The sequence below is a fragment of the Crocodylus siamensis genome, chromosome 1, assembly GCF_052110815.1.
Source record: "Crocodylus siamensis isolate JL-2025a chromosome 1, ASM5211081v1, whole genome shotgun sequence".
Classification (NCBI taxonomy): Eukaryota; Metazoa; Chordata; order Crocodylia; family Crocodylidae; genus Crocodylus; species Crocodylus siamensis.
This window is the reverse complement of record NC_143395.1, coordinates 298,850,547-298,863,091: the sequence shown is the minus strand read 5'-3', so window position 1 is coordinate 298,863,091 and position 12,545 is coordinate 298,850,547. Positions and strand designations below refer to the sequence as shown.

General features: G+C 40.6%; 1 protein-coding gene across 4 annotated transcripts in view; it reads right to left on the bottom strand.

Annotated features, from left to right (window-relative positions):
* The window catches only part of MAP4K4 (mitogen-activated protein kinase kinase kinase kinase 4), a 217,776-nt gene that overhangs the window by 38,793 nt on the left and 166,438 nt on the right, over window positions 1-12,545 (bottom strand). For all 4 annotated transcript variants that reach the window (XM_090020650.1, XM_090020658.1, XM_090020664.1 and 1 more), the window contains exons 12-14: window positions 11,828-12,038; window positions 2,299-2,460; window positions 417-503 (exon numbers count right to left, since the gene is read on the bottom strand). In XM_090020650.1, the coding sequence (XP_089876776.1) occupies window positions 417-503; window positions 2,299-2,460; window positions 11,828-12,038 (460 nt within the window). The remainder of the gene's footprint in view (window positions 1-416; window positions 504-2,298; window positions 2,461-11,827; window positions 12,039-12,545) is intronic.

The window sequence follows — 12,545 nt, the reverse complement described above, 5'->3', positions numbered from 1 at the left end:
GTTCAATAAGCAAGGATTTGGAACAACGCAAGGCCATTGTCTCGGGGTGGGGGAGTGATTTACCCATCACGTGCTTTTGATATGCAATGTAAGCACTCTAGTTCTTCACTGAATGCTGAGGTCTGTTCCAAAAAAATCAAGCACCAAACCAAAACGTTCAACTTTAACATAAATCTTCCTCCTCTTACTGCACAGGAAGCAGTGAGACCATACAGTACTTCTCATATATGCCTATCAACCCGCTATGCTATCATAAATGGCTTTTTAATCAAGCTCCATTGTTCATACCGTTAGTGCAGCTGTGCCCAACTATGGGAAGCCTAGAACTGGCCAGGATAAACAAATCCTATAGCTACTGAACTGGCCAGGATAAATTAATCCTATAGCTACTGAACAAAACAGATACGGTGCGTTACCAGTAACATGGCCTGCTCCTGGAGCAGCTGCTGCTGAAGAATTTCCAAGTGCCGCTGCTCCTCTTCTAGCTGTCGCCTGATATACTCCTGTCACATAGAAATTACCCAGCAATAAATTTATTCACAAGGAATGCATCAGAACCATCTGAGTGGAGCACCATAAGCTATTTTTCCAGTCATCTTTAGATGATAAATTCACTTAGTGATTGATCAGTGCTTAGAGAGTAGTTTGGAAAACCCTGTCATCTAAACGTCCACGTTGGCTGATGTATCCCAGTTTGGACAACAGTGATTTTCAAGGACCGAGTCACTGATTGCTTATGTAGTTTGGAAATGGTTTGAAAAAAGAAACAAATGCATTTAAAAGTTTTGAAGGTTAAAATACAGCAAGCCTTACTCAACACAGCCAACACAAATTACATGCAAGTTTATTAAAAATTAGTTTGTTGCGCTGGTGTGATGAACTGTTAGCAACAACTAGACATCCAGACTTAGTGCAGGCAGACCTTGTGCAAGCTACCCCACAGGGGGGCTCTGCCAAGTGCAGTTCAGACCTAACCTACAATCTCCACTCCTACCATAATCATAAGCCTATACTGAACAAACACTTCCACATCTGCTGAACTATGCAATGGTTATGACACAAACAGACATCTACTACGAAACAGATATTAGACCAAACTGTCTCTGGTGATCTAGCCACATGTACACCTGTATATCAAGAGGTCAAAAGCTAATATATTTACCCACTGCTTCATCTGGCCCCCCTATAACAGCTAACTATGAAGCACCATGTCCAAGCTGATAACATCCTATCATGCAATTAATGAAAGCATATAACATATGCATGCTCACACAAATACCACATCCACACATTTACACACGCGCGCGCACACACACACTGACAGTGTATGCATAAAGTAATTAGTGATACAGTGATGGGAGCTATAAAGTTTAATGATAAACGGATGATGGACACTAGCTTAGCATAAACCTACACAAAAAGATTTGCCGGGGTAAGAAAAAAAAAAAAAAGAGGGACCATGTCAGTTTCACAGTGGTAGTCTGAAATATTTCCAGGCTCAACCCTGCTTTTCCTTAAGTTAATGGAAATTTCACAACTGATATCTTCTATCGGAAGAGTACTGGGCTCTTCATTTGGAATTAATCTTTAACTCCTTGCTAGCTACTATATACACAGTAATTATTACCCTGATTAAGTTTTATAAAGGATTTTTAAGCATGCAGAGTTCATGCATAAGTACCACTGCTAAGTATCTCACAATTTGAAAGACTTCTCTTCTCTACTTAAAATATTTAAAGAACACATTTACAGTACTTAAGATATTCTTAAATTCTTAATTGGCACATGTAATTGTAGGTGAATTCTTTCCAGCTAAAGAAAGTTACCGTGCAATTCAAAGTAATATAGTATTGAGTTTATTTCAAACAACCTGTTCAGTTTTGACAAACCCTCTGATGTAACTCATCCAAGGACTGCCAAAATAATTACATCCAATAAAGCAGATTTTCTCAGAGCTCTTCCTGACAGGAGCTGATCCTGCCAAAAACTACTGTTCCAGCAGGATGGATCAAAAACCAATTTTCTGTACTGACTCAGATGTTGCTACCTTACGTCAGTTTTATGTAAACCCTAGTACTATCTGAGTTTAGATCTTTTTTATGCACGTTTAAGAACTCACTTTTCCAAGCCAAATGAAGACCACTTGAACTTGCCATACGACTTCAAATTTTCCTTTCATGCACTTGTTGAAGAGGCCAGGTGGGCTCTCTAATGGAACTGTTTGGTTTTTTTTAATCCAACTCCAATTTAATACAGAAAAAACAAACTTGTGAGCTTTAAGCTACATCAGAGGCTCACCTGCTCTCTCTCTACTCTCCTCTTTTCTTCCTCTGCTCTCCTCCTCTCCTCTTCTTCCTTACGTCTCCTCTCCATTTCTTCTAGCCGTCTTTTCTCCTCCTGTTCTCTCCGTCTCTGCTCACGCTCCTGTTGCCTTCGAGCTTCCCGTTCTCTTCTTTGCTGCTACAGAAAGAAAAAAAAACATTATTACCAAAGAGAAAGCTGCAGTTGATCTTTATTGGGAGAGGAGGGGTGCACCTTAGTGTCTGATCAAATCAAGTGTTAAAAGATCCCAGCAACCAAACCAAGATAAAAATGGCAGAATTAGAATGATTTAGTCTACAGAAAAACAGACCTGAAGAGGGATTTGATTGACAAACCATTTTCATTCTGTTCACAAGAGCCTGAGATTAGGTAACAAGAGTAACTTTAACTGTGAGTACAATTAAACACTGAAACAGACTGCCAAGAGGCTGTGGAATCGCCATCACTAGCAGTTTAAGGGCAAGTTAGACGAATACTTGGCCAGAGTCGATCAAAGAGGATAAATCTATCTTAAGCAGACTACGCGGCCCTTGCTTTCCAGGGCTATTTTCCACCGTCTTAGAAACAAGAAGTTGTAAAAGAGTGGTGTTCCTTAGTTACAGTAAAATATTCTAAACATTAGAGGCCAGTATCTGAAATCAAAGATTTTTTGGGGGGGGGGGGGGGGGGTGATTCTCTTGCACTTATTCACAATCTCACAGCCATGTGTAGACAAAATGGGAGGCATGTATGCACAACACTTTAAAGCGGGCTAAAGGCTTTTGCACCACTTCAGTGGTGTCGATGTCTGCACGCCTCGGCGGCATATTGCACATTAATTCCAGCTGCTGTAGGAAATTTGGCAGCGTAACGCACCTTAAATGACTTGGGGCACAGCAAACTAAAACTCCTTCAAAGAGTCTTAGTTTGTTGCCCCTACAGCCATGGAGCACAGCACCGGGCGCTGTGCAGCTCCACAGCTCTGCAGGAAGCCCTGCAGGCAACCTGACAGCAGCCCAAGAAAAGTGGTGAGCCTGATTCCCTGCCCCCCGGAGCCTGCCTGCCTGAGCTGCACGGGGGTCTGGTGCTTCCCTCCACGGCTGCAGTGTGCTCCCAAGACCGCCTGAGCCAGGTGCCTGTGGGTGTGTGCTGCCTGGGGGCGGGGGGGGGGGCCGCCACTGCCACAGAAGGAAGCACCAGCCCCCCTCCACCCCACAGCCCAGGGACTGCTCCACCCGCCAGCAGCATGCCCTCCCTTCCCCACTAGAGAGGCAGGTAGATCAACAGGGTGTGTGCATGACACGAGTTTAATCAGCCCTAAATTGAAGTGGTGTTTTTTAAAACCCACCGCTTTTAGGGCCCCTGTTTTGTGTACACATGCCCACATATAATGTTTTCTTGCATTCTAAGGGGCTGACTGCTGCCCCTACCTGGGATGTAAATCTGAAAGTCAGTTAGCTCTGAAGGTGGCATGAAACCAGGCAGTAACATGTAATTAGTCATCACTAGCCTTCCACAGCATCCACATTTTGCCAAAAGGAAATGGCAGGAGTAGCCCTTACCTGTGCTACCTATAATTCAAACAACAAGTATCAGACTATCTTACAAGCAACTTTTTGGTTAATATTCTAGATGCCCACTTAAGATTGCTAATGCAACCACTGGATGCTGAAAAGAAGATGCACTTTAACTCACTGCCCTAAAACAAAATAGAATTAAGGCTAACCAGGATAAGTGCCCCTGACTTTTCTACAGAATACTGAGGGCACCTATATTTAAATCTCTGAAAACTAAAAAAGATAGAGATCAACTTCTATGGTTGGATAATTAAGTTTTCCAAATACAAGACAAACTGTAGATCTAATATCTGTGTGAATCTGAACAGCAGCCTGGAACAAAACAGCTGTGAGAAGTGAAAACTGACCCCTTTACTTTGACAGAGTGATACCACTGAAATTTAAGGACGATTCAAACATCAGAAGTTGCTTAACAGTGCTCATACTTTTAGGAGAAATGGCCCGTAAACATGCCTACACAAAAATCCCAAGCTCCACCTGCCCAAATTCAGGGTCAGTTCAAGCAGCCAAACAGCTAAATGCATTGATTGTTCTTTTTGACAATGACTACAATGCAATCTCCATTTTTATAATGTATTTGAAGTAGCCATATACAGTGTGCTCCAGTCAAGAATCAAAAGAAACCAGAAGTCAAAGGATTTAGAGTTCAGGGAACCATATTTTTCAGTGTTCTCTTTATAGGTTTGCACACTGAAACAGTACAGGCTGAACTGGTCTCTTTCCTCTCCTACACTCGATGCTTTCTTTGCTAGCTACATTGGTAGCTTGACTGCTGACCGCAAAGAAAATGAAAACGTATCAGAATTAATTTCCTCTTGGAATCAAGAGCTGCCCACTGTGTGTAGAAGCGAGTTGAAGAAAAAGGTGACTCATGTGGTTTAAGGCTTGGAAATACTCTATGCCAGGGACTGACAACATTTTTGGCTGGAGTGCTAAAAATAGCCCAACCTAGAGTGCCAGGAACAGACCACGATGGAGCTGGGAGGGGCCCAATTCACGTTTGTGGTGGTGGCTGCATGCACACCTCCAGGTTAGTGGTGAGGGACGGGCTGGGTTTGCACTGCCTCAGGCCTCTCTCCTGCCATCTGCCCCGAGGTACACGTGTAGCTACCACCACCGCGGAGCCCAGCCAGGGCTCCAGAGCCTAATGCACCTGTTTGCAGCCAGCTCGGGCTCTGGGCAGCTGCTGCCACTCTTGGAGCCTGACTGCTGCCTGCTGCAAACAGCCTAGGCTTCAGGGCTGGTGGCAGCTGCCCAGCCTGGACCAGCTGTGGCATGCCAAAAAAAATGTGTGCCATGTTCTGGCATACATGCTGGGGGGGTCACCAACTCCTGCTCCATGATTTTCAGTACTCCAGTAGCAGAACTCTGGAAGCTACGTTAACCTCCCAGAGATCACTGTTCATATCCAACCACGCCACTTCAACTGGCAGTATCCTGGCTTTTCTTTAAGAGTTTCCTGGGGCTCACAGCCACCTTCCTACTCCACCAGCCTCACTTAACATGAAATTTTGCCCTGCCCTTCTACAGCCATTCTAAAAGTCTCCAAAAACAGCCTCCATGCTTTTGCATTCCTTCTAAATAGGTACTTCTACCAAACTTCTTCCTTGTTTCAACTTCTCTTCAATAAGCATAGGTCCAAAAAAAGTTAAGTGCTTCCAGGCAGCCCAGGAACACAATAGAATTTGTAAGGTTTTGCGATTTTTTTTTAACCACTTTAAAAGGATTAAATAGGTTCTTTGGTTTCTGAATATAGAATTTGTTTGACACAGATGTATATATTTAAGTTAATGAATTTGGGTGCCTTTTGGCTAATCAGGTCTGACAAGTTGTTAGGTTAAGAAAATTAAGTTGCGAAGTAGAACAATTCTGCTGCCTTGAGGATGGAAGCAAGAGCATGCAACCAACTGGTTAAATGTCAGTTCAGATACTTCTTAAGCCACAGCAGCACTCTGTCTACCACCGTTAGAGGACATTATGCTGGTCTATGACTTGTATTATCTTCATTTCTTGGTAGGTTGGCACAGTTCAGGTCATTCTGATGAGATGAATTTATCGTTTCTTGAAGGGAGGCAGACATTGACAGTAATAATTATAAATAGCTGATCTTGATAAGAGTTCAGAACTGACTGTAGGAAGCTTGCCAATTTTCCACATCGTGAAGTAACAGGAACAGAATTCTATTTTAAGAGACTAGATTTTAAAGAAAATTGTCTTGAACATTTCATGTTTACCACTCACAGACAGAAACAAGGGAAAAAACCCTCTGCCATCAGTCTGTACTTAAACCAAACATCTAAAGAAAGGTAACTGTGACACTGTCCAAATGCCAAAGTACATAATGAGATGGAGCTTTTCAACAGCAGTCCTACCATTCTGTCAGCAATCACTTTAGCTAACTTGCCAATGAATGCAATGGCAGGCATTTGGCCTTAGTACTGCTTACAAAAAAAAAATTCCAAGCAAGAGGGACAAAGTATGTTTACCAATTTTGACAGGTTTCCCTTCCTCTGAACATGGACTTTAAAACCTAAGATGATGGCTAGAATATAATATTTAAAGGTTTGCTTTTAGAAATTGGCTTGTAGGTAAAGTAGATGTTGAATTAAAACAACTGTCCAGGGGAACAGCAAGGGTTAATAGGTTTCCAAATCCTGTATCTGACAGTTTCCTTCAAGGCTCACTGTGTCTGAAGCCAGCAGACAGGCTAGGAAACTGAAGACATGTACCACAGTGTTCCATAACATGAACAGTGTACCCAAACAGAGATAAGGGACTCTGCAGCACTGGCACTAGGTCACAATGGCCAACTGCAGAGCCCCTGAGATTTCTGGTTTTGGAAACCAGTAAATAACCAAATTAAGATGTGTGCATATGATGCGTTTGTTGGAACAAAGGAATATGCTGACAGGTCAGAACGTGAACAGTGTGATGACCACAGGGAAACTAATCAATGATGCTCAGAGACGAAAAATCATCAGAGCGGAGAAAGAATACAGAAGATAGGACTTGAAAGCAGCAAAAGGTTATCGAGAGGGGAACCCAAGGCCACCATGGACAGAGGGCATGCCACCAGCCCATCTTACCCATGCCACTGGCAGTGGGGAGGGGAGGGGCCCTTGGCCTTTGACGTCCAAGCTGCTGACATCTGACATTCAAGGAAAAACCTCAGAGTGAAGCTTGCATACTGGCCAGACATACCTTCCTTCTGCAATAGCCTTAGGACTAGTAGAAATAGAATTCTTTGCATTATTCTTATCTGCTATCACTTTATATCAATACAATTTGCCTTTTATCGAATGGAGGTGTTTGTGGTCAGTCTGAGGGTGTGGGTCTACCCGGAACAAAGTATCTATGTCATAAATCCAGTACCAAAGTAAATGAGGCAGTAAACATTAAATAAACAGAGTACTTTCAATGACAGGGGCCCATTACGGTAAAAATAAAGAAGGACTGGGGAAATGTTTTTGCCATGAATAATGACAAAACTAGAGGTAGAGGTTCCCCAGCTTTAGAAGAACTCTTCAAATGATTATCACTATGCATTTCTGCTTTTTTAAAGATATTCACCTTTCTGTCTAGTTTTGTACACTACTTAATGAACAAGCACTCAGTAAAGATATGTTCACAGGAGCATTCAGCTTGGGCCCAGAAAAAAAAAACACCACATGGTAACATTTTTTTGGATTAAGTTTAAAAAAAAGAAAGTAAATGCTGCTTATGTGGGTTCACCCTTGGTTTGAAAAGCATGCATATAAACTCTAACTACACATCACAAAAATACACAAAATGTGTTGTTCCTACAGATACTGGAGTTAGCAAGATAGAATAAAATGTTGCATTGAGACTAAAGATTGAACTTTCCAAATTTCTTTAACTAGATAAGAGATACAGTATTCAGTGTACAGCTACAACTTTCCTGATTCTGTATGTGAAATGAACAGATTATTTTCAGACCACTTGCTGTTAAACAGAAGGTGAGGGAGGAAACTCTAAAGGAAATTTAAGATGTACAGGTGGAATAGCAACAGAGCCACCAGATTCCTGACTGCCTCAGACACAGAAGTCTAACAAAATCTGTTCATTCCAAATAAAGGAAATCTTATGTGAAATAATGTATATGGTCTATCCTTTTACTGTCCCCTATAATATATTGGCAAGGATATACTAGGCCTGAGGAAGAATGCCTTGCATACAAAAGTTTATCTAACTTTAACCCAACTATATTAGTAGGTCCATTAAAAAGATATCACCCTAAGAAATCTTTGCCCCTCACACAATTCCAGGACCTTCATGGCTACATCACTCTTACACTACTATAATATATACTAATTCAGGTCTCAATCATAGGTTATTTGATATGGCTAACCTCTCAGACCATGAAGTTTGGCACAATTTGCCAGAAGGGGGCAATAAAGCTACACATGCAGACTGCTAGTTTGTATATAAAAACACAAACAATACCTTGTTCATACAAGGAACCACTAATGAGATAAAATCACTTGAATTCTGTAACTCCATTTTAAAGCCACGTGAAGGTTAATGTATATACACGGTGATTTCTTGTACTAGGTGCCAAGTATATCAAGGAGGAAGTGGTAAATAAAAAAGATAAGAACATACTCCTAGTTAGTCCATCCTAGACATCAATAAGAAGTGGAACCACTTACACAATGCTAACCCAAGCTGCATATAAAATTTAAACAAAGCGGAATCTGGATGCAAATAATCTACTTTTGGGTTTTATAAAACAAAGCTCTGGCCACAGTGATCCATTCCACCAAAAGCAGGCCCATCTGAAGTTCCAGTAGCCAGAGCCAAAACCATGTTGGATCCCTCTGAATTGAGGGAATATGGATAGAATAGGACTCAATCTCCATCACAGTCAATTTGGATTCTGCAGCGCTTCTGTAAAGCATTAATTCAGGTATTTTTTTCATTTTCTTTACCCTCAGCATTGTTGTTTCCATTTTGCTGAGCAGAAAAGCTCAAATTCAGACACTTAAATATCACAGATATAGCTCACATTTATTTTAAACCATCTAAATATCTAAAATGTCATTTGACTGATCTTTCCACACACAAGCTTTACACTAACCAAAAACCTAAGACTGATCAGATCATTTTCTACACTTTAACAGCATATAATTTCCTCCTCTTAAGTAATACACAAATTATAAAGGTCCCTGCAACAATGCTTTTTGTAGTCACCTATATGCCTTTTAAAAAGCAATTGTCCTTGTAATACTGCTGAAAGTACACTTTTGGCACATGTCCTAACACCATTCTTGCAGCAGTCTCAGTCAAAACTGTCTAGGATCCATGCCAGCATTGTAAGAACAAGCCCTCATTTTTAATTATAAAAAAAAAAGTTGGCAACACTGCCTAGCGCATAAAATTTTCCTTTTTGCAGCAGAACATAAAATAGAAACACCAAAAAGGCACCTTAACCAAGCACCCCAGAAACTCATATTTAATTAACGTTCCAAAAGCTGGGAAGAATCCTGCAATTCATGGGCTGATGCTAGCCTAAACCCACTTTGCCAAGCTCATTATTTACATGTTTCCTCAAAACTTGGGGTGAGTTAAGGACAAACTGTTAGCATTTCAATGTCTTGGCTTCCTTCAGGTTATGCAAACTATTGATGCTATCTAAGCATTTTTCTTCCCCACCCCTTTTAATGAATTTGTCTTGGTTCATGTTTTCCTGAGTCACTCAGGTAAATTTTTTTTCCAATACAAGATTCAAACAACAAACCTCAAGAGAGTCATTCAATGGTTTTAAGCATTTTTAGTGGGGGGGATTTTTTTTTAAACTCCCTTTGAATGACGCTTTTTTCCCCCCTTACAAAACTGCTTTTGTTGTCAATTCCATAAAGACATATCTGTAAGACTAGACAGATGTAGCAGTTTTTTTCCTTTCTTCAGCTCTTCATGGTCTGCTGTGCAACTGCATTTGCTAATATATCAACTCACGTTATGCACAGTCAGGCAGCTGCTAAAGTTGTCAGGAGTTAGGTTTAAGACCTTTTGCAGCTCAAATTGACTCAACATTGTCTGGTATGTTTTTTAAAAAGAGAAAGACTATTACTAAGCAAAAGAAAACAGATGTGGTTCTATAAATATTGAAAAAAACCAATACCCAACATGCTTATGTTGCAAAAATCTAAAGATGGGAGTAAAGGATGGGCAAAGACAGGCAACTAATTGCCACTTGCGTCTAAAATACAGCATGAAAGTGATTAAGTTAACATTCTTATGTATAAAAATATGTAATATTATAGGGTTTATACATTTAAGAGTATTTTTGGGAGGCAAAAGATTCGGAGGACTTCTCCCCCTTGCTTTACCCCTCAAGTTTTGCACCTTTATACACACCCTCCAATGCACCAAAAGGTCCCTGCATTTAAACTTTACGGAGAACACACACCATCTCATTTCTGATATTTGCACTAGTTTTACTTTCCTATTCAAATAAATTTAGGGTTAAAAAAACTGTACAGATTAGTTGATGTGGTCCATTTGAACTGACACAACGTTCCAAGGTACTCAAAGAAAATTATTTTTCTTGTATATTAAAAGCAAACGTCTATGGGGGCTAGGCAGTTTGCTAGCTTCCACTCACTTCTGTGGGTACTACTACAAGCCAACACCTGGAATAGCAACCAAGTTTATCTTGGCAATTTGAGAGGGGTACAGGAGAAAGAACTTGCCTACCCCCCTTCCTGCTTCATGTGTGGTTGAGTTCACCTAACGTAAGCGCTATATTCACTCCCATATTTGGGAATGACTTGAGAGAGACAGAGACATCCTGTAAAGCTCTTCTGAATTCCATGTTACATTATTAATTTTGTAAGAACATAATGTGAATCTTGAAAACTTATGCTGCAATGTGATGGAGCTGTGATGGTCCTGGTTTCAGCGTTATATCCTCATTACAATGCTTGGAAAAAACTAGGCTGGGTGAGCACTTGAAACAACAAATCAAACAAGGGTCATGTGAGGACAACTGGAATTTGATCCTGCACTTCCTGCAGAGCCAGATGACTGGTTTCACTTTAACTCCCATACCCAGTTTTGGCCTTCAAAATTGTTTTGAAACCTTTCCACTTTTAAGATCTGACCCATTTGTTTATTTTTTTTTCACTGAACATCTTGGGCACTTTTAAAATACTTTGGTGTTTCTAAAAAAATCAAGATGGATTCAAATGGGACAGGGTGCTGTCACAAAAGTTTTTGAATGAAAACTACCAAGCAATATATAAACAGTTATTCAGTTTATCCGTAAAATGTAAGTGGGCAAGAGTCTACCTGTAGCAGGGGCTTACGAAAGAACTTCATGTGAAAGGTATGGGGGAAAATGTATCCAGGACAATTGGTAAAATTATTTTTGATATGTATAGTATAAATTATGTGTTCTTGATACAAATGGTATGCTACATAAGAGCACACCATCAAAAACAGATTTCCCCATATGATGTATTAATGTATAAACACAGGTATTTATGATAAATCTAAGAACTTGTGTGGTCCACAAAAATTTCTAAAAGTAACCTCAGTCTGTTTCAAGTAAACTAAGAATGAATAATTAAAAAGTCTTCCCTTCTTTATAGCTACTCAATGTCCAAACCTATTACCCAGTCTTCTAAGTGGAGACAACAAAATGGGCAGACATGTATCACCATTCAAGAGACCAGACAATGGGTCTAAGCATCAGCAGTTTCCTATGAAAACTCCTGGGTATTCAGCACTTGGAAGTGAAACACCTTATATCTATTGAGGGAGCAAATCTGGATTTAAGAGCCTTTCTAAATGCTCCCCCCCTTTTTTTTTTTTTTTTTTTTTTATAGATGCACTAGCCAACAGCTATGCATTTCTCTGTTGGGTCAACTAGGAATATTTCTTAACAACTGGGGCAGAAAAACTCTTAGGAACTCTTCTATTGCTACCTCTTCCAGCCGCCTCCTTTGCTCTTTCTGCTGCTCTATGCGTTTCTGTCTTTCTGCCAGCAGCTGCCTCTTGTATTCCTCTTGCTCTCGGAGTTGCTGTTCCTGGAGCAGCTGCTGTCTCCGAAGGGCCTCGGACCGCTCCTTGTTTTCCTGCTGCAGCCTCAGGAAATCACGTCGGAGGGTTGATTCTCCAGGCACGTTGACAATGGAGCTACAAATAGGAAAAAAGTGAAGTTGCCCATACCATAAAGCCTGATGGGCCATTGTATACCTACCCTGAAGCATAGGCATTAAAGTTTAACTTAATTACATCTTTTATTAATCTCATTTCTTTCACAACCAAGACACTGGATGCATATCAAATATGCACTCTCCCTAGAAGGTGTAAAATCAGGTCAGAGAAAATAAGAACCAACTCGAGTTCCCAAGCCAGAATCCCATGGTTTTTCTTTAAAAGTCTGGGAGATAGCTGATTAAGGAGAGCTTCACTTGCTTCTTTACTTAGACCCAAGCTTGTTCACTGTGAACCTCCCATACCCAAGTAGTTCTAAGAAACGTCAGTATTTACAGTAGCCAAGATGGAAAGCTTCGAAATCTTGAGAAATCTGAGTAAACTTTGAAATCTTTCACAGTCACACGATACTAATGTGCATGCTGAATAATCTATGTAATGATTCGATGAGATTTATCAATGCAGGTTTAAAATGTATTGATCTAG